The sequence below is a fragment of the Macrotis lagotis genome, chromosome 2 (genome assembly GCF_037893015.1).
Source record: "Macrotis lagotis isolate mMagLag1 chromosome 2, bilby.v1.9.chrom.fasta, whole genome shotgun sequence".
NCBI lineage: Eukaryota > Metazoa > Chordata > Mammalia > Peramelemorphia > Peramelidae > Macrotis > Macrotis lagotis.
The window spans coordinates 58,132,658-58,155,396 of record NC_133659.1 but is presented as its reverse complement, the minus strand read 5'-3'; the positions used below and the strand labels follow the sequence as shown (position 1 = coordinate 58,155,396).

The window sequence follows — 22,739 nt, the reverse complement described above, 5'->3', positions numbered from 1 at the left end:
GACAAACAGTGTCTTCTCCTCCTCACCTTTTGAACAAAGAATAGGAGTACCAGAAATTACCTCTGAAGAATTATCTCAGGAAAAAAAAATAGTCCTGTGGCTCCAGCAGATGTTCAAAAGTTAAGGATTGATAATAATAGGCAAAATGATCTAGTCAGAGGCCAGGGTGAACTACATTCTTCTTATTTAGCCATGTGGATGTGAAAGGGACCCTTAATTCTCATTGGGTCTCAGGATTGCTCTTTGGTCAATGAGACACACCTTGCTCTATCCTCCTCAAAGGGTTATTATCATGAGACTCAAAAGAGATTCTGTGAAAGCTCTTTACAAACCTGTGATGTTGTTAAGGGGGAGGACTTGTCTTCCTTCTCTGGGGAGCTTAGTCGCTGGAGTTCCTTTAATTAGGACCTTACAGCACTGCCTATACTGACGCCTGCTAAGGTCACCCTCACACTCACACCAGGCTTAACCACTGTTTCTCTGAATGTGATAAATATAAAGGCAAAGGAAAGGGTCACATCCTTTTGATTCCATCTTTATTTACAGGGAAGGACAGAATACGCATGGGCAAGAGTTATCACTAATAACAAACAGAAAAGGCAAATGTATAAACTTAAAAAAAAATCTAACCCCTCACCAACAACCCAACCCTTAATCCTGAGGCAATAATAGCAGCTACTACCTCTTCCTATCGTATACCTAAACATAGAAAGATCTTAAGTTAGCAAGGGCAGATTTTTAACCATTTGCCTATTACAGCACTCTCACCGATGTGTAAAGGGAACTTCATGCTCTCAATTCATGTCAGCAGGTTTCTCTCCTGCCCAGAATCCACTTGCCACCACCAACTAGCAAAACATGCATTGTCAACTGGACCCAAAGAAAAATTTTAGAAGGGTCACATAAGAGTGGCAGGCATCTGTCCAATCGGTCCTTTCTGTAAAGCAGTCTCAGCTTGGTCTTCATGGGCTAAAAAATATATCTAATCCATTTTGGGAATTGGAAAATTCAAGTGTGGAAGGTGAGGTGGGGGGGACTGGAGGACATAGAGCATATGTTCCTAACGTCCCATTAACTGAGGTCTTGGTTGCCATGCCAAGGGAGTTCTTAGAGACCGCAATGAGCAGTGACTTATTTACACACACAACACTGAATGGACTACGGAGCTTTCCCATCCAAACCCAGGGCCATAAATCCTATGAGATTAACCCCCTCAACTCCTTAATCCATTGTACTTGTACTTTATCCAGCAAAGAAGTCCCAGATTACCCAAGGACAGATAGAAAAAGTTTCCCCCGTGATTAATGATCCCCCCACCTCCCTCAGAACAAGTGGCCATAGTGAACTTTTGGTAGCATTTTGGGACATGACTGCCATATTTATCTCTCCTGGTCCACAGTCAACTACAACCTATCTGGGTTGGGCCAACGACATACCCAGTAGTGCCTACTAGTTCTAGTACCCTTACCCCCCAACTCATCTTTCCTTGGGTTAAGTGGGATATATAGAATGGAAGAAGCAGGAGTTCTCTGGTTCAGGGGTTGGGGTGAAATCAAGATTCCCATCACACATTTTATAATCCTGGCTATGAGGCTGCAGGTTCTGAGTCTCAAAGCAGAAACTTAGCACCTTCTGGTGGTGAACCTTAAGGGACCTCCCAAAGTGTTCATCTTTGCACAAGGGCATAGCAGGACAATAAAAGCTCAATGAAAGAATATGCCATGCCTGTTGATGAGAACCCTACCCAGGCTACTCAGAGACCTGGATCATACCCCTGAATTTCTTCCTTTCCTCCAATATGACAATCCCTACACAATGCTCTAATTTTTGGAGGAGCCCCCCCGCCTTAGATTCTGCTCTACCCTTTGGGAAATATCACCCAGGCTCCTCTGCCTGTCAGCTGAGGTTGCCATCAAACCAATGGAGGGAAGAAACAGCGGGGGGACTGGAGAATGGAGAAGAGAACCTGCTCAGGGGATGGCCTTGGTCCCAAAACCACAAGTAGATGAAGAAGCAACTAAGTAGAAGGGTCAGTGACAACAGAAGAATCTGTCTTACAAGGCAGTGGGATAGGCAGCCAAGGCACTAAATGGTTTGGCACCTAGGAGCTTCAAGTAACTCTGAGCATGGTACCCGCTGCAAGGCAAAGACTCTCTGAGACAGACACTTCACATGGGCAGAGACTGACCCACCTCGGATAAAGGCCCCACCTGTCCTGAGGTTCCTGGTCCCATCTTCTCCTTCTCTCTCCCCAAACCTCACAACTCTTTGAGATGTGATAATAAAGGAATGTGCCTGAATACTAAGAAAAAGATTCCACAATAGCTTCCACATACAAAGGAAGGTTCTCTTTCAAAGGGGACATCACAGGGAGATGACAATGCATCAATGAAAGTTACATGGCTTAAAACATTCTGGGAACTCCTCTCTCTTAAACTGCCTTCAGAAAGCCCATTTCTCTACAGAAAAAAAAAAGTCTTTTAAAAAAATTTTAAGCACTGGCAAAATGTTGTCCTTAGAGATAGGTTCAGTGGAGAAGCATCCAAGTTCCATGAAGCCAAGGCTGGAGAATAAGAAAGGATATACTAAACCATATATAACATCAGGGTTAAAAGATAAATTTTAGTCAAGTTGATAAGACTGGTTTTGTTTTGTACTCAAGATAGACTTTGAAGGCCACTTGCAGAGCTCCCAAAATGCTTGAACAACGGGGTTGCCCCCTGCCCCTGTCTGTCCCCCCCAACCCCAGATTATTTATTTAGAAGGATCACACAAATTTTGGATAAAGATGATCTGGCAAATAAAAAACAAAATTAAATCTGTGATGTTACTTTAAAATCACATCTCAAGAATCCCATAGTTGACTTCCCCCCCCACCCCCTATAAGTCAGCTAGGAATCTATCCCAGAAAGGAAGGCATCACTAGGGGCCTGGCTGGGGTTTACCTCCCTGTAATTTAAAGGGAGTTCCAGTTATTAAAGATGAAAATACAGTCCCCTCCTTCTAGCACCACTAAGGCACAGGACAGAGCTGTTTCCTTCTCTGTGGTAACAGCAACTTTATCCTGGTTGTCACATTCCAAATGAAAATCACTGATGAGAGGAGGATCAGGCTCATCCTACTAAAGAGGCATACATCCTTTTTTGGGTAGGAAAGTGTGTGGGGGGGGTAGAACCAAAGCTACCCTTGTCAGAGGGGGGAAATAGCTTATTTGTGCTGGCTTTCTAATCACTGAGATAATTTTGGCCACATGGCAGAGTCTGAGAGCCAGAGCCACAGATCAGAAAGGAAATACAGAAGCCCAGACTCTTCAACTGCTGTTTAACAACAGCATAGGGAAAATCCCGAGTGCGATCACTCAATTCTTTTGAGGTACCATCTGAAGCCAGTATCTACAGAGCTCCCCATGCCACTGGCAAGCTGTCTCCTGTTCCATTCTTGCTTTGTCTCTATGCTGGACAGCAATCTCACAGAATTCCTACTTTGTCTGGTAGGAACCAGAGGCATCCTTGGCCTCTCTGAGAAGATTGAGAAAAAAGAAAAAAGATCTAATGACTAATTGAATGTGGGAAAAGGAGAGGGAAAGGGACCAATCAAGACTTCCTCTCTTCTGCAGGGTGCTTCCATCCCTGAGTATAATTTTAGGGTCTTCCCTCATTCCTGCCTAAAACAAAAACCGAGTTCCTCTCCCCTCTCATATCTTTAAGGAGCAGCCCCAGAAGATGGTATCTGTCAGAAGAGAGCAGCACTGAGGGAGCAAGGGAGGAATGTCAGAAACAAATCCTTTCTAGGAATCCACCAACACTGAGGACAATGCATCACTCCTCTTTGACAGATGCTTGAACTACTACTGGCTTATCCTATCTGGAAATGTAAAAAAAAACAAAATGCCCTCTGCCAGGGCTAAAGCACCTACCCCAGAAAATACAAGCACAGCTCTCACAATATCCCCCTTGGAAAATACTCACGGCAAACAGCTTTACATTATTCTACATTTACACAAAAATAGATTTTTATATATATATGTATATATTTATAACTGGTTACACGATGGACTTGTAATTCAGCATCACCGGTAGTTCTTGGCACAGTTTATCACTTAAACTCGGGTCATCTTCCATTTCATCCTGCCCATTCCAAAGTACAAAAATCAAAGGCATTTCAGCTTCATGGGTGTTTTCTTACATATAGTCATGTCACTGGAAACACTATATACAGAGATCAGTGGTGCCTCCTTGCCCTTCTTCCTTCGTCTCCTGGGTGAATAAGGGGTAGGGTTCAGGGGCAGGGACACAGAGTTGGGCCAAGGAGGTCAGTGTGGCCGGCTACTGGACTCCGACGCCTGCCTCTTACGGGAGGGGGTGTAACCGTTGAGGCAGTTGTTGGTCTGGCGCTTGGTAAGTCCTCCATTCAGGATGTCTTGGATGTGCTGCACAATGAGGTTGATAGCCACTGTAGGGACAGAAAGGAACAAACCATAAGAAACCCCAGGAAGAGACAAAGGAGGTTCAGAACAGAGGCCAAAGCACCCTAGTTATTCTCCTCTCCCTCTTTCCCTTTCTCCTTCCCTCTCTCTCTCTTTTTCTTCCCCTTCCCCCCCACCTCCATCCCTCCAGGACTCACCTATATTATCCACACCTCTGGGAATAATCACATCAGCATATTTCTTGGTCTGTGAAAAAGATGTTTTTTTTTTAAATTAGCATGAAAGAAGAAGTCAGAGCTTCTAGAACATGTCTTATCAAATCTTGGAATGGGAGAAAGTACTCTGTGTCATGACTGTGTAGACTGAGGATCTCAGTTATAATTTAGCTGTTACTCGATCCCTGTGTAGCTCTGAACAACTATGTACCCTAACTCCTGTATCTGTAAAATGTCAGCTTTGGTGATCCCTTTCAGCTCTACAATCTATGATCTTATAATGAACTCTTATGTATTACTTCCTTTGCTGCACTTATGAAGAATTCTACCATTAAATTCTACAATGAAAACCATGAGCTTTAGATAAGCAAAACTCTGGCCAGTCATGTTGACTGATTCCATGGGAAACCATCAGGAAAGGGACTGTAAGAAGACTGATGCTAAGAGGGAAGGAAGACATCTCACTTTTAAGTGCTAGTTTCAATTCACTATCTCTACAATTTGCATCTCAAGCAATGGGAAGAGGATTCCCTCTCATTTCAATAATGTCATTAGATGTTACCAAAGTACAGTTATGTGTGTTATAAGTTATATGTGTGATGAAAAGCTCATGGCAAAGATCTCTCAAAAATTTAAAGGCAAGGCCTGGTAAAACATGATCAATGGAAGGATTGGACATAAGTAAGAAATATGCACTGGTAGAAAAAAATAAAATTAAATGTGAAAAAGGTCAATTTTCAATGACCTGCACTCAAATGATTTAATTGGCACTGAGTCTTTATTTCAAGTTCATTTTACCCAATCACTTTCTTAAATTCATTATTGATAGTTAACAGTACTTCCACATTCACCTGATACACATTAGAATTTAGCATAGAAAGGCAAACATTTTCATTATCTCCTCATTTGGAGATCACCTATTGGAAAAAAGGGGAAAACATAAAATTTGTTCTCTAGAAAAACAGGACAAACAACTGGGGAAAGAAACCATTTTGCTTAGGATTTCACACAAGAGAAAAAGTCAGATAATAGAATATTCCCTTAAAATACAAGAAAGAATTATAGGAGGAGAGGCATAGGATCGATGAATGAGGGTTGTGAACATGAAATACTCTCTTCACCCAGAAACTCCAAAGTATATTCTAATGCTTAAATAGAAGTGAATTGGGAATTTTACCTTCTCCCAAGCACTTTTAGTTGTGCCAATGACTACAAAACAATCACTCTAAAAGGAGATATATTTTCCTAATTACTTTCTGCTCAGATTCACATCAAGAACTTAACAGGGAACAAAAAGTAAAACAAAACAAAAAACTGTGCTAATTTTCTGAACAGTAAAATTAAGTTTTGACCTGTTTTTACCTGTGTTCTAACTAAATGTGTTTTCCTGTGTATGGTTTGATTCAACATGACACAAGTTCGACTAGGCAAACAATGTCCTCTTTTCTCCTTGGGAGAAAGCTCGAGGGTTTAAACTAACCCCTCCCACCCCTTGAGTAGCTGTGTATTTTTTTAATATAATAATGAATAAATATGATTGATTGTGAATGGGAAATATGAGTAAGAATGGGGGTAGGGGATGAGATGTATGAGGACAATGGACATTGGAAGCAATCATCTTCAAAGGTCGAAGATAAACTTCAAAGACTGCTGAATTACAACAACATTTTAGGAAAATAGTCCCCAGACAATCCTAAACCAAACTGAACATATAGTCCAATTCAATTCTGGGCTTGCAATGGACTGTGTTGGCTTTGCTGAGTACTGAACAGTAAAATGGGAATAAGGAGGATGACTAGAGAAATTCTGATTTTGACCAATGTGCTTGCCAAAAAAAAAAAAAAAAAATCAAAATTACTCAGTTATCTATGCTCACATGAAGAAACAGGGCAGATTTATGGAGGGGAGTAGGGAACAAGCTTGTGTCAAGTAGCCTCTATGGGCCGCTCATTGATCCTCACAACAATCTAGAGAGGGAGGTACTTTTTAGCCCTATTTTTACTGTTGAGTAAACTGAAGCAAATAGAGGGCTGATTTGCCCATAGTCATACAATTAAAAAGTAGGTGAAGCTAGATTTGAACCCAAGCTTTCCTGGCCCCAGGCCTCTAACTACTGAGTCACCTGGTCCTCTTTAGTATTAGAGATAAAAACTGGGGGGGGGGGGGGGGGGGGGTGTCCAAGATGGAGTTCCCCTGCTCCTCAGCTACCAAGGTGCCCTGTCTGCAACCATCTTCTGACCTGATCCTACAAAAAAAAAAAAAAGGAGAACCAGGACACCTTTTGCCTTAACTGAATCCTTGAAATTTCTCCTAATCTGACTCTGGCTACCTGAAATCAGGACTGGCTTGTGATAATCTTTTTACAAGTTAATTAATAAATTATACTTAAAGACAGGCAGATTTATTTTATGGAAGGGAAGTGAAAGTGGAGATGAAACCCTTGCAAACCTTTTTCTAAAGGAATAAATATAGCAAATCACAGTTTTGGATTTAACAGAACAATCAGCCTCCTCACCCTCTAGAAGGATGCCTGCCTATCAATGAGCTACCAACAGATGTCACCCATGAGCCAGGCAAACTCCCAGTCCACAGTGGTTTGAATAAAATGGAGCCAGAATGGTTAGAAGGAAATTTTTTATGATCCTCCCCCACCACGCCCAGGGTTAAAAATCACCTGAGATGAAGAGAAGAAATCCCTATACTAATATTTTTCTTTCTGTATCATTCTCCCTCTAGCTCATCCTGGCGGCTCCTTCCTTCATGCAGCTCAGAAGCTGGTCTCAAATTCTTCAGAAACAGACTTCTCCCCAAAAGTAGTCTAGAAGTACTTCACTTTGGAGTTTGGACTGGCTACAACTGTCACATGACTCATCAAGGGTTCTGCGCCAAGGAGGAAGTGGGGAAATTTTTGAAATAGTCCCATGATACAAAACTTTATTTATGTCTCCTTCCCAAATTTAAACTACTTTAGAACTAAGTCTAATTATCCTAGAAATTATCCTAGGAATCAGCTGAGTGAGTTGAAGCTACTGCTATCTCATAGCTGGCTGGAGATCTCCTGCGGAAGGGGAGCAGGACAGAACTTCCCCCAGAATCCTCTGTGGGATGGGTACATTCAGCTTTGCCAGGCAAGAAATCAGATGAGGTGTCTTTCTCTGGGTCTCAAGAAGGAGATTTCTGGATCTATGAGGAAGGGAGTGGATGGGGAAGTGAGTTTCAGAGAGCCCAGAGCTGTACCAACTTGAGTAAGTCTTGTCTGCATTACTAGAATGTTAATCATGAATTAGAGGAGGTAGGGGAGAGGGGTAAGAACTTACTGGCAAGCAGAATTCTTCAAAGGCAGGTTTGACGAAAGTAATGTACTGAGATAAGATCTGTTCGAGGTCCCTCCCTCTTTCGCTGATATCTCTTAACACTACAAGAGGAGGAAAAACAAAAATCAAGAAATGTTGCAGGGGTCAACACCACCATCCCTTCTTTGAGTCCCTCTGGACTCTGGCCCCCATGGACCATCAGACTGCTCAAAGAACAGACCAGTTGCAATTTGGGGGGAAAGAAGTTACATTTGATGTCTTACAACCAAAAAAATTCCTATATATTAAAGGACTACCAAGGCTGCCCAAGAAACAGATTTTGTGTCTGTGGCATTTTTTTCATATTTTACAATAACAAAAAAGACCTGAGTCTTTTGGATTCTGTTCTATTAGGATATGATTGAAGATTTCAAAAGGTAATGAATGAGCTGCTCCTGCATGCATGTCAAAGCCATTTCTTCCTCTCCCTCTCTTCCCAATCCCCACCATTCAGCATACCTCCAAAGTCCACCCCCATCCATCCTCATTCTCAGTAACTGCCGAGTGCTTCTCCCAGATCCCCTAAACCTAATTTGGTCCTCCAAATATCTAATGATATTCTCCAATTTGCTGCCCTGCCCTCACATTAACTGCATCATGGGCAATTTCACAAACCAAGGAAGCACTTTCTGATGCTCTAGCATCCACAAATAGACTTGGCAAAAGAGACTGAGGGAGAGAAAATAAATGCTTGGTAATTAAAAAAATAACAAACAAGAAACTGATACTTAAGATTTCCTGCCTCAACTGCTTTGCTGGTGAAGATGGGATGGGAAGGGGAAGGGATGAGGAGGGAGGGAGAGAGAGAGAGAGAGAGAGAGAGAGAGAGAGAGAGAGAGAGAGAGAGAGAGAGAAAGAGAGACTGCCTTGCTCTGAACTTTTGAAGGTGAAGCAACTTGACTAGTTGTGATGAACTGTCTTTCTTCCTCTCTTTATTCTTTGATTATTAGAAAACAAAGGTAATATATAAAACAATATTTATTCTAAAAAAGGAATTATAACCTGTTCATTTGCCAAGAATGCCAAATATCACTAAAATAAACAAATTCCACTTTTCCCTGTTAATTTAAACCTGACTTTTGCCTTCAAGCCCCAAATCGCTTTCATCTAGATCTTCTTGCCACTATAGTATCTGACAATTTTCAGCACCTGGAGGTCACAGTGTAGTGAACCAAGTACACTCAGTAAATGTTTGCTGAATATATGATGTGAAGAGGATAAAGAATGAAACCCAGGTTCTAAGTTCATGAAAACAGTAGTAGTCCACATGATTTCTTTCACTGACTACCATATTAAGTCAATTTTCATCAAGAAAATGTTGCTATATTTCAGCCAAAAGATTCATGGGGTAGAAAAAAAATCTAAAAACAATCTTGGCTATCTCATTAACTGCATTGGGGCTCTGATCCTCACTTTCCCACAGATAAAAAAAAGTAGCATAGAGGGAATCATAGAGAGTATAATGATTTTTTTTTGATGACAGCCCCAAACCACCTCTAGTTAAATCTCTTTCCTTTAAGGAATGCATTACCTCTCCTTTAGATAGTTTCATATTGATGTTTCACTTAATCCCACTATCACTGCACAAGATTTAATTTCTGACAACAAACTCTTAGAAGGCACCATTTATCTAAGAGCTTAAAATTAGGCAGCATTTCACTGTAAACAAACCTGTGGAAGAGCTGGATGAAAAAACAGATGCATCTGAATTATTCTGTATGACGGATAGGAAGCAGAATGGAATAGAAGAAACACTAGGAAAAAAAAGAAGACAAGATGCCCCTACTTAGCATCACTTTTGGATCCTTATAAAAGAACTTTTTTTCTGCTCAAGAAAGAAGGTAACAGTTCCAGGCACTGACATAAGAAATGACTACAACACCCAGTAAATCTCCTGGCAGAAGAAGAGGAATGATTGCATTTGCTTCTGAGAGCAGCATGGACTGAGTCCATTCTGGTCTGAAAGTATGAGATGGCTGTCAGGAAAGTCAAGATACCTAGGTCAAGGGAAAGGAATGAACCCTAGTCAAGTTAGCAGGAAGGGTTATCATTCTGTAGATCTGTCCAGATTTGTCCTGCCTCTACTACATTTCCTAAGGACAAGGCATCTGCCTTCTCTACAGTTTCAGTCTGGAACATTCCTTGGCAAGGTGATGCCTCACGTCCTTTTAGCATTTGAGGTGTGTGAGTGATCCTGTCTTCAAGCTTCTCCCAGTTTGTTTCTGCCTGTCTGGATAAAAACCAGGTCCCCTCCCCAGAAAGGGACATCTATTTTTTTTTGACTTAGGCTTGTGTTCCTAAACACCAGCACAATGTTTGGCACCTGGGGAGGGTTTATTGAGGACATGGTCCCCTCCTTTTTTTAACTTTAATAAATTTAATGGAGTAAATGCTTTGACTAGGACAACAGGATGCCAGGAGAATACAGCATCCACAGAGAGAGTGGGTCAGGTCACAGAGACTCCCAGCTCAATGTAAAAGTACTCAGATGTCATTGAGCTTACACTGACTTCCTCCACATAGCGACTTACTCATTCAAACATTGAGTAAGAGGTTACTCCTGTACACAGAGCATTGTGCTGGTCACTGAGGGAGGGAACAAAGCTCAGATAAGACATGAGCACTGTTTACAATCCAGTAAGAGAATAAGACACAACAACAGTTCACTGCAATGTGAACTGTTACAGGAGAAGGAATCAAGTGCCATCAGGTCCAGAGGAGGAGGAGGAGGACAGTTACTGGCAGTGGGATCCAGAGAAGGGTGAAAAGACAGCAGAGGTCACATGGAGAGAAGATGCCATTCTTATAAAGGTTCTGGCCACTGGCTGATCTGGGTCTCAGCTTTCTCATCTGTAAAATGGAAGGGTTAGAGCAAATAACCTCTGCTGTCTCTTCCAGGTCCATCTACAATCCTAACTATGATTCTCTTTCTAATTCTCTCTGAATCAACATGGCAAAGGAAGAAGAAACAAAAAAGAAATTCCAGCCTTTATAACATCTTCATATTTACAAAGAAGAAATCAGGGATGGAGGGATTAGAAAGAAAGCCAATATTATATGGCATTCATCTGGATCCCTTTTCATGCCTTGTATTCTGGGGAAGGGTGCCATTAGTGAAGGAAGAATTCACAAAGAGCCTGGGATTAATTCTTTTAAGTCTAAATGGCTTTATTCACATATCCCAAGATGAGAGACATCAATGCCAGGTAGGGAGAAGTACCTCTGCAGAGGCATTTAACCATGGAGTCTGACCAGGTCTCCCTTGAAATGTCAGCACAAAAGGAAAAACACATATTTAGGTTTAAAAACAAACTGGAGAGGAGTTGAATTTTAGGTCTCAAGTCATGCTTTTACTTATAACTACTGCTTCTTCCCCACCCCATCAGCACACCTTCACATACCTATAGCCATCTCCTCTCCTATGCTGCAAAAGGCTGGTTTGGAAACAAGAAGCTAGAAACTCTCACGTACACACAGGAGGGATAGGGCACCAGTGGATGAATCACAGCTATCACAAGTTATCAGCAAGGTAAATGATTTGATGCAAGCACATCAAATCTTGTTGTACAAAGGGAAAAAGTTCAAGAAATCTATTCCAAAAGGTAAGTTAGCTGAGGAAGGAGAAAGCCTTGACTATCTCATTTAGGCAACGGCTAAGACAGAGCTGAAAGAAACCTGAAACATCATTCCCGCTCACTCCTTCATATTACAAATAAAAGTGAGACATGGCGAAATGAAGATATTTGATCTGAGTCACTCGGCTCCAGTCTCCTGCCTCCAAATCCCACATTCTTTACTTAAGGCTAGGTGAAGAATACAGAATACAGAAAAGGCAACATATACAAAGGAAGTTTTAACCAAAGAAAAAGAATGACTAAGCATAAAAAGGAAAGCTACATGATGAAATGGAACTGTTTTCAAGTATATTTCTATGAGGAAAATGTGCTAGAAGTGGCAACCTAGAAAGAATCAAGGAGTCATTTTATAAGATAATTCAGGTAGAGGAGGACAACAAAATTAGTTTAAAAAAATATAATATCATTATCTTCCCTCCGCCACAAGGCAAGCAAGCAAGAAAGTGTTGCCAGCTATATTACCTTTGCAAAAATTTTGTAAGTAAAATAAAAAAAAAAAAAAAAGATTTGATGCAGTAGGACAAAATGTAGCTTTAGAACTCTCCTCCAAGCCGGATCTCTAGTGCATACAAAAATCATACAAGATTCCTTGATGTTTGACAACAAATTATCCTGTTCAGTGACATGATTATTTGTTTCAAGGTATAAACATATTTGTGCCTGTTGGACAACATGCACACAATAGCTATCTGCTCTTTGAATGGAAGCACTAAATAAGGTCCCATTCACCTCTAACACTGTGTGACCCTATGATTATTTTTGATTCATCCCCTTCTGAGGCTCTGACTCCAGCCCCACCAGCCTAGGCTGGACTGGCAATGATGTAAACCTGAGCCTGTGGTCATCCACATGTTCTAGTATATTTGGGAATCTGTGAGTAACTAGGGTGGGAAATTTAATAGGAAGGCTTAGTGACCTTCTGGCAGGGTGAGGGTGGGTAGCAGGCACACATGACAACCACCTACACAGTGTTCTCTATAGATACTGATGTTCAGCTTGGCAGAAGACACACAAAATCATGGCACAAGCAACTACCAGGAAGATTAAAACAAGGGTACAAGGGCTTGGAAAAGTTTATGCCTTCAGGTTGGACCAGAGCGTGGGGGGGGGGGGGGGGGGGGGGCAGGGGACCAGACTGCAGAAGTAAAGAGTAGGAGAGGGAAGGGAAGAAATATGGAAAGATTCCCTAATTCAAGCTGGGCAGTAGCAGCATTAAAAACAAAGTCCACCATATCTAAAGCAATATAGCATTAAAAACACAGGCTTACAGAATCTAAGGATGTTCAAGCCAGAAAGCACTTTAGAGATCATCTGGTCCTCATTTTACAGTATAGGGAACGGAGACCCAACAAGAGTTAAATAGTGCAGGGCCAGGACTAGAATGCCCAACTCTAAGTCTACCACACTGCTTTTTCTGGTTTTTCTTTTTTGTTTATTTGTTTGGGGGTTTTTTTTCAAGGCAAGGGGGTTAAGTGGCTTGCCCAAGGCCACACAGCTAGGTAATTATTAAGTGTCTGAGGTCAAATTTGAACTCAGGTACTCCTGACTCCAGGGCCAGTGCTCTATCCACTGTGCCACATAGCTGCCCCACACTGCTCTTTCTGGAAAGTCACCTATTACACATCACAATGGCCCTAGAAATGAAAAATCCACAAGATAGTCATTTCCATACAATCTTCTGATCTTTCTCTGTCTGCCTGTCTCTGTCTCTCTCTCTGGCAGCAGTCTCTCTGTCTCTCTCTCTCTCTCTCTCTCTCTCTCTCCCCTGGTATGTTTGCTACCTGTGTGATTTTGACAAACTCATTGAAACTTGCTGACGAGAACCAAAATAACAGATTCAAGGACTGCTGCTATTGTGTAGTAGGCACAGGGTCTGTGCTGACCCATCCAACTGCCAAATTTACTGATCCAGTGCCTGGGATGTTAGACAGAATTACTGATCCAGTGCCTGGGATGTTAGGCATATAACTCATAGAAAGCACTTGAAAATCCACAAACCAACACACATCAGGGGCGGCTAGGTGGCGCAGTGGATAAGGGGCGGCTAGGTGGTGCAGTGGATAAAGCACCGGCCCTTGAGTCAGGAGTACCTGGTTTCAAATCTGGTCTCAGACACTTAATAATTACCTAACTGTATATATACATGCCTTCTGTCGGTTATGGATAAGTGTCTGTGTTGGGCATGAGGGCACAAAGGTAAAACAAAATTGAATTATATCAAAAACAAAAGTGTAAGCGGAATTAAAAACAAGATCATTTTTCAAGAGTGGGGCATTGGCAGCTTGTGGGGGGGCTGGAGGGAAGATCAGAAAAGGAGGTGGTTCTTTGTATTTAAAAGCACACAGGATAACTAACTAAACTATCTCTACCCCTTGACTCCAATATCTCATTAGGATTCAAAGAATGGTTTTAATTTATTCTGGCATTTCTGTAATAGAAAAATAATTAGTGAATTGCTAATTAGTGAAAGGCTAAGCAATTATAGTAAATACATGCAATGGGATAGTATTGTATGATATAAAATGTTAAGTAGGAAGGCCACAGAAAAGAAAGACATATGGAAACTGGTAAGCAGAGTCAGAAAAAAATAGATAACACTTAATTCAACAATGTAAATTGGAAAATAATCACCAAAAACCAAAACTTAACATGGTGTAATTATAAATACCAAGCTTTATGGCAAAGAAGAGATTTAAAAAAGTGGGTCCCTCTCTCCCTTCCTCCTTCCTTTCACTTCAGGAATGAGAACCCCTACTGACTTCAGCTGTGGGATTTCTCAGTCTTGCTTACTGTTCTCCCCTCCCATTTCTTGTTTATTTTTTTGTTAGAAGAGACACATCCCTGATTAAGGAAGAGGGGAGAGACATATTGGAAGGTGATGCAAAAAGAAATGATATCAGTAAAAAATATTTTTTAGAAGATGATTTCTAAAAATTGGATATGGGGAAATTGGCAGAACTACTCTCCAGTCAATGCTTAAGGGACAGACTGTTCTTGACTCAAAATACCCTGAAGTCAAATGTCCTGATCTTACTCTGAATTTTCAACAAGGATACTTTTTGGAACTGAGTATTAGCCCAACCCCTTTTCTGTGGGCCCAAATGCCAACTTCTTAGATTACCTTACAGTGACCTCACCAGGGATTTATTATCCTGTACAGAATGACCGACTAATCCCACCTCTAATGTCACAAGAACCATTTCCCCACAAGAACATTCTGGAATAAAGAGGGCTCTTCTGCCTGCAGGTGAACATATCCAAATTAAGCATTCATTCCCAGAGGAAATAGGATCCATAGACTCTATTGCTTCTATTACAATATGAAGGAGAGGTTTCCAGACCTACCTCTACGTGAGAGTCGAGTATCTGCGTCCGTGTCCACAAAGAGCTTCATCTGGAAAAGGTCTCGTACCTCCTGGCTATAGAAAGCGAGAATCCCTTCAAAGAGCACCACGTCAGCAGGATACACAGTCACGGTCTCCTCTTTCCTGCCAGGCACAAGGTAGAAAGTGAAGCAAAGTTAAACAAAAAAAGAGAGTATTGAGAAAAGAGTAGAAGGGCGTTTGGTGAGGAGATTCTCTGCCAAATTCTGAGAGGAGGATGGAGGAAGAAGCTTTGAACAAAGGTTCAAATTCTGCCCGTAATATGATCAGTCACTTAACCACTCTGGGACTGAATTTCCCCATTAGCAAAATGAGAGGGTTGGACTCAATGGCATCTGGTGTCCCTTATAGATCTAAAATTATGGTCCCAGCTTCATTCCTTATCAGATCATGAGACCTGGGCAAGCAACTCAATCTTTCCTCTTCCCACAATCCTTGAGTAGTGATAACTATGCATTCCTAGAGAGTGGTTACAGAAAACCAAAGGAGATAACAAGTGCAGGAATGTTCTTTGGAAAACATAAAACTTTTCCACAAATTACAATATACTGTTCCTCCCTCATTCCCTCACCCACAGTTCTATTCTCATTCTTCTTTAATTGCCCTCAGCTCAATACTGACCACTATCACCTACTTCCATTCAAATCATAGACAACAACAGAAGCCCCCAAATGAGAGTACTAGATCCCTGCTTTTCAGAGAAAAGAAATCCTCAAAGGTTATCCCAGAAATTTGTTCACAATTTCAGTGTTATGCCTGCGGGGGGAGGGGAGAGATGGGGCAAACCCCATTAGAACTTTCTTTAACAGAGGAACAGACTTATTTAGTCTCCTAACTGACTTAAGTATATCTGAACCTTCGGAAAAGGGAAGTTAAATTCTATATGAAAAGTAAATAAATTCAATTTCACAAATGTTTATGAATGTTCTGCACTCAGAATTATCAAAATTAAAGAATGAAAAGCAAAAAGGAAAAGAAAAGATTGGGAAATCAGATTGAAGCTTGAAGAGCCAGGTCTAGAAATAGAAAGAATTATTTTACTCAACTTAAATCTGGCTTCACACACACACTTACCAGCTGTGTGACTCTGGGTATGTCACTTAACCCTATTTGCCTCAGTTTCCTCATCTATAAAAATAAATTGAAGAAGGAAATGACAAATTCCTCCAGGTTCTTTGACAAGAAAACCCCAAATGGGATCACAAAGACTGGGACACAACTAAAATGACTGAATAACAACCAAGATAATTATAGGAAGAAATATAGCATCTTTCCTTGCCACAGAAACTGGGGAAACCACGAAAATGAAGTGACTTGGCTTAGTAACTCAATGAGTATTTAAAGGAGAGGGATACAAGACAGAAAGGGCTTAGGCTGCAGAGACTTGGGTTTGTTCAAGTCCTTGCTCTACTACTTTAATATGACCATGGGCAATGCACTTAAACATTTTTGGCTTCAATTTACTCTTCTGTAATCTGAAGAAATTGGGTTAGTTGAGCTCTGAGATCCCTTTCTAAATCAAAATGGTATAATCCTAAAAGCACCTAACTTTGTACAAAATCCTCTGCAGGATACAAAGCTAATTAAGACTTGTTCCCTAGCTTCCTGATCTGAAGAGCAGATATAACAGTTACACATTTGCTACAACCATAATACAGAAAATAACACAATTCAAATGTAAGAGGTGAAAAGCTCTAGAGAAGGACCTAGATGATCCAAGATCCCCTCCAGAAATAAATCTGATCCTATGTCTAAGGAAGAAAAGAAATGTCCAATATGGCAGCAGGGAAATTGAAGAAGGAAGGAGAAGATTTCCAGAGAGGGAGGGAAGTCAGGGAAGAAAGGGTATTACAAATACAGAGAAGAGTTGAACAAAGAACTAGAGACAATGCTAATTGTATAAGAGAAGTACAATCTGATTGAGCAGAAGCATGGCCATTTGGTGACAGAGCTGAGATATGGACCTACTTAGAATATAAGTTTTCAGTCATATCTGACTCTCCATGACTTCTTTTAGGGTTTTCTTGGCTCTAGCTTTGCTCACATACTAGAATGGTTTGTCATTTCCTTCTCCAGCTAATTTACATGAAACTGAGGCAAACAGGGTGAAATGACTCACCCAGAGTCACACAGCTAGTAAGTGTCTGAGGATGGGTTTTAAACTCAAGAAGTTGAGTCTTCCTGATTCCAAACCCAGGGCTCTAATACTGTGACATATAGGTACCCAACATGACATGTACAATTCAGGAAAAGAAATGCAATTTCAACAATCAAGCCAAACTGCAATCCAACCAATGTAATTGTGTAGCTTGATAATATGCCATGTGGATACTATGCAACCACCATGGTATATAATATTTGTAAATAACTCATCTTAAGAGATCAGATAGACCTAATGCCTAAATTTTATGTATGAAAAAATTGAGGCTCACTGGCATTAAATGACTTCCATTAAGATCACAGTTAGAAAGTGGCAGCATCAAGAATAGATTATCAATTTCAAACTCAATATACTTTCTTATCACTGCACTGTAAGAGTACCACTCCCCTTACCACTGACATCTGATTACTAAAGATTAGCACAAGTCAATCAATGATTTAATGGAAGATTCAAGAAGATATAAATAAATCTACCAAATTTTAAACTGAGAAATCACTTGTTGCTCATCAGATTTAGAGTTGGAGGAGTTATCTAATTTAATGCCTCCATTTTACAGATTAGGGAAAAGATGAGGCTCAGAGAAAGTAAATAACTTGTCCAAAATTACTCAGGTATTAATCAAGCTGGAATTCAAAATCAGACAATCATGTTTTGAAGCAAAAAAAAGGAACTTCAGAAGCTATATAGTCTAACCCCCTCATTTGACAGATGGAAACAGGAATCAAGAAGCCTAGGGAACTTGCCCAAAGTCAAACAAATAAATAAATGGCAGAAATAGAATTCAAAGTCAATTCTTCACCTTCCCAAATCCTATACTCTGCACACCACTCTAGCCCTAAAGGGCTTACAAATCTCTGCTTACAAAGTCACCATCTTATTTCAGAATCTCAGTTTTACTGTCAACAGTCTCCTAATTGGACTCCTTGCCTCAAGATTTCCTCCACATTGACAGTCAAAATTATTTTTCTAAGCACAGATATGAACATGTTACTAGTCTCCTCAGTAAACTCCATTGACTGACTTGTTAATGTACTCCTCTTTGGCTTTTGAAATCCTTCACCACATAGCTCCAACCTATTCCAAGCTCATTGTACAGTACTACTTTCCCAAAATCTATGATACAATCTTCTTTCTGAACAACATGCATTTGCATCCGCTCTCCTCTATATGTGGAATACAACCTCTCCTCAACTCCTTTTCACAAAATTGCTCTCTTGCTTTTAAGAAGTAACTCAAGAACCACTGTCTACAGAAAGCCTTCTCTGAAGCTACAATTCCTAGCCCTAAATGTCTTGTACTTGTCTAGGATATGGACATGTCTTCTCCCCCAGTGAAAGCTCTTTTTAATTTGGGGGGGGGGGGGGAGGAGGCAGGGTGGAGGGGAGCATAATCTTTTTGTCTTTGTATCTTCAGTCATCAGCACATTGTAAGTTCTTTATAAATGCTTAAATTACAAGAATTAAGCTTAACAAAGGAAACACTACTCTTAGGCAGGGTTAAAATGGCTGCTGATATCCAGGAAGCTCATTCCTTGGAGAGCTCAAGCAAAAACCTCCTATAAGTAAGAGCTAATATGGTGACTGTGCTTTAGGACAGCTAAGAATCAAAGACTTCCATCCTTGGGCTGATTAAGAAATCCCATAATCCAATACAGTTTTCAATGAATAGTTAGGATAGTTCTTGCTATGTGCCAAACACTCATACCAATCCTTGGAGATAAATGCTAGGATTATTTAGACTCTAGATTAGAAAATTGAGGCAACTCAATTGAGGTGAACAACTAGTATCTGAGGCTATTTCTGAACTCAGGTCTTGCTGTCTCCAAGGGCAATGCTCTACCCACTGCATCACCTCACTGCTTAGATGAAGGGAGAAAACAGAAATATAAGTAGGATTGGCTGGTTCTTTATTCAGTCTTTGCCTAACAAATCCAATCCTTGTAATGACTCCTGTTATTTCACTGCCCAAAATCAACAGGAAGAAAAGGGCTTGTCTTTGAAATCCCTTTCCTTGTTACCTTCAAGCCTTCTAACATGGGATCTTAGGAGTAAAACTTTATTTATGTTGCACCCCCCCCCCCCAGAAGAGTTTCATGAAGTCAGCTGCTGGTATGCTTAGAGTACTTCTGCTATCCATGAATATGTCCAATTACAAATCTTACCACAAAACTCTTAAATTCCAATCCTAAAACTCAATCTATATGAGGCAGTTCAGATCCAAAGAGCTGTGAGCCTACTGTGTGCTCTGGGCCGGGGGGGTGGGGCACACACAGAAATCCCCACTGGGACCAAGGGAGTAATTCTCTTACCGGGAATGGGAGACGAAGTCGTACACAGGAATCTGAACCGTCTTTCCTTCTGTAATTTCCTTGAGGGTTTTGAAGATGAGTTCATTGTCAAAGGCATCTAAGGAAAGAGAAAGTGCTCTTGGCTCAGTGTACACTCCATTCTAATATTTTAAAATGATACAGATAATCCATAAACTCCTATAAGGAGGTTCTCAGTTACAATCACACAATGACAAGTGGTCCTCACTTCAGGTACATACTTTCCTTATAAAAATACCTGCCTACATCCCTCTCCTTCTCCCTTCTTTGTAGAAGCTGGCAGTCACAAATGTGGAACACTGCATATACCATCAGACTTGGGGGATATACTGGGGAGTCCTATTCTTGCTCTTTTTAAAATTCCAGCTTTCTTTATCTTTTCCACCAATTAGAGATCAATCCAATGGGCACTGATGTAGTCAGAAATTGGAATCCCTGCCAAGATTAGGGTCAACATAGCTAGAGGAGTGATGGAAGGGAGGCTAAGCGAATCTCTGCAGCAGTAGAGATGCAGGGGGTTGCTTGGCCAATAAATTCCTTTCTATCCTGATTAACAGGTTCCACAAATGTGGGACTTATGTGTAGATAAAGGCTGCTGGAGGTCTGGGAATACTGATGGGAGCATGAAGACAGCTAGGGTGCTCTCAGAGAGAGAAAGAGAACTAATGAGAGTGAGACAGTATGAGTGTAAGTGTTTGTGGGGGGGGGGGGGTGAAGAACACCTCTCTCTCTTTCCCACTCCCTTCCTCTCCCTCCTTCTGTCCCATCCTCCCCATCCTCCAGACTAATTGGTGCCACTTCCTTACCTGGGTGGTCAAAATTGAACTGGCCCTTGAGGGCTTTGGCCTTTTGTTCCATGGTCAGCACCCGGTAGAAACTGTCCTGACTCAGGATCACTACCTGCTTCTGGTGATAATCCACCTCATTCTGACCCAGCAGTTGCACAATTTTGGAGCACACTGAAGACTGCAAAGGGAGAACAAAAGGTAGTGGTGAGGAAGAAAGTTCACAGGTAGAGGGGAATCCATCTCCCTAGCTTGGAAGGCAAATTTGGGGGTGCTAAGAGTTAAAACCTAGGTCTTTTGACTTGTCATTCAAGGCTCTCTCACACTAATTTCTCAGCAGAGAGAAAGAGATGGAGCAAATTCCTCAATAATGAGTTAACTGAATAACCAGTTCCAGGTAACCAAAAAAGTACTTAGAGTATTTCCAGAGACCCCTCTGAAAAATTTTTATTCAAATTCTCAATCATATTGCTGGATAATTCTACTGTGCTGTTTTACCAAAGGTCTAGAACACCAGGTCATCCTCTATTCAGGGCAGTCCTTTTGAAACATTCCTTGGTCCTAGGCCTTAAACTATAAACCTTATTTGGATAAAACTTCTTACTTAAATAGCAGGCCTAGGTCATCACAGCAATCTGCTAACCCTCTGCATATTTTTTTTCATTAGGGACCTGAACCAGACCAATTTGTAAAACCAACAGCCCAAATCAACACTACAAATATATAGAATCCTAAATAAATTCATACAACTCAATCCAAATAACCTTTTTTTTAAAAAAACCTAAACTATTTTCCACTCTCCATAACAAACAATAGCAAGTGAATAAATTCGAACTGGAACAAAATCTGTGTTATTCATTACCATTTAAAACATCACTTGAAATGAAGTTTCATGTGGGTTAAGTCCAGGTAGTGGGAGATGGAGGAGGAATGAGAGTGGATCTGTTTATTTCAAATAAGCCAGCCCTGAAGGAATGCTCATAGAGCATTTCAACCTCTGTTCTCTTGAGTTGTTATAACCCTGGGCAAGTCACTTAATTTGATTTACCTTAGCTTTCTTATCTATAAATGAGTGGAGAAGGAAAGGCAAGCTATTCCAACACCACTACCTAGAAAACCCCAAATCTCTACCAAAGAAAATAACTAAACAATAACAACTTCAGACTTCAAATCTATAGCCTGTATTTTTTTAGAAGCAGATATTAACTTGTGTAAACTAAAAAGTCCTTTGAAGACCATGGATCCATAATTAGCAAATGATCTTGGTCTTGGTGTTCTTCTAGGAAGCTGGGTTGGGAAGAGGGGAAATAGAATAAGTCTAAGTCACTGACCCTTTTAGAACTTTTGATTTTATATTTTTTATCAAATAATCAAAACAGATCATTTTGGAATGACATGATACACTTTACATAAGCAATCAATTAAATTATAAGGAAACAGTAAAACCAAAATGCCTAAAGAATCTCCGACAGAACTACCCTCAGAATAATCTCTTAATAACTAATCAGAGAATGATATAGTGGATAAATAGGCATATACCCCAAGGAAAAATGATTCTAAATACCAAAATATTTATAACAAGCCCTTTTTTATGGTTGCCCATCACTTGGAAATAGCTGAATAAATCATGGTTAAAAGTCATGATCCGTCTCATCACACTCAATTTGGATCAAGGTACAACATGGAAACAAAGTAAAGACTAACAGAATGTTTTCCTCGGGGGGATGGGGTGAGGGAAGTAAGATTGGGGGGAAAACTGTAAAACTCAAATAATATCTTTAATAAAAAAAAATTTTAAAAAAAAGTCATGATCCATTGCTATGTTGTAGGAAATGGCAAATATGAGGAATTCTTTTAGGTTTGTTTTTTTTTTGCAAGGCAAAAAGGGTTAAGTGGCTTGCCCAAGGTCACACAGCTAGTTAATTATTAAGTGTCTGAGGTCGGATTTGAACTCATGTACTCCTGACTCCAGGGCCAGTACTCTTATCCATTGCGCCACCTAGCCACCCCAAACATGAGGAATTCTAAGAAACGCAATAAACTTTGTAAAGTAAGAATCAGGCAAATATGCTTCTCAATGACTAAACTAATGATAACACAAAGTCAAAATCTTTCTGAGTAACTATAATAAACAATCTTGATTCTAGATAACAGATAATGAAGCATCTTCACCTCCTCTCAACAAAAAGAACTACATATAATGATGCATACAATGATAAACATGGTCACTGTATGTTGTTTTTGTCATACTTTTTCTTTGTTATATAGGAGACTCAATGCTTGGGGGAGAAGGGAATTTTTCCAGACATGGTAAAAATAAAAGCAAATGGTTTGACATTTTCAAATAAAATATGAAGATTTCATTGGGAATTTTAATTACAGGTTTATTAGTATTGTAATTTATAAATTTAGAATTCTAACTATACTAAACATAGTATATTTTGGCTTTACCTTC

General features: G+C 40.4%; 1 protein-coding gene across 3 annotated transcripts in view; it reads right to left on the bottom strand.

The window, feature by feature from the left end:
- Positions 1 to 519: 519 nt before the first annotated feature.
- The window catches only part of UCK2 (uridine-cytidine kinase 2), an 85,270-nt gene continuing 63,050 nt past the window's right edge, over positions 520 to 22,739 (bottom strand). For all 3 annotated transcript variants that reach the window (XM_074221882.1, XM_074221884.1, XM_074221883.1), the window contains exons 2-7: positions 20,306 to 20,465; positions 19,482 to 19,578; positions 14,975 to 15,117; positions 7,959 to 8,056; positions 4,624 to 4,672; positions 520 to 4,452 (exon numbers count right to left, since the gene is read on the bottom strand). In XM_074221882.1, coding sequence (XP_074077983.1) covers positions 4,313 to 4,452; positions 4,624 to 4,672; positions 7,959 to 8,056; positions 14,975 to 15,117; positions 19,482 to 19,578; positions 20,306 to 20,465 — 687 coding nt within the window. In that variant the 3' untranslated portion in view covers positions 520 to 4,312. The remainder of the gene's footprint in view (positions 4,453 to 4,623; positions 4,673 to 7,958; positions 8,057 to 14,974; positions 15,118 to 19,481; positions 19,579 to 20,305; positions 20,466 to 22,739) is intronic.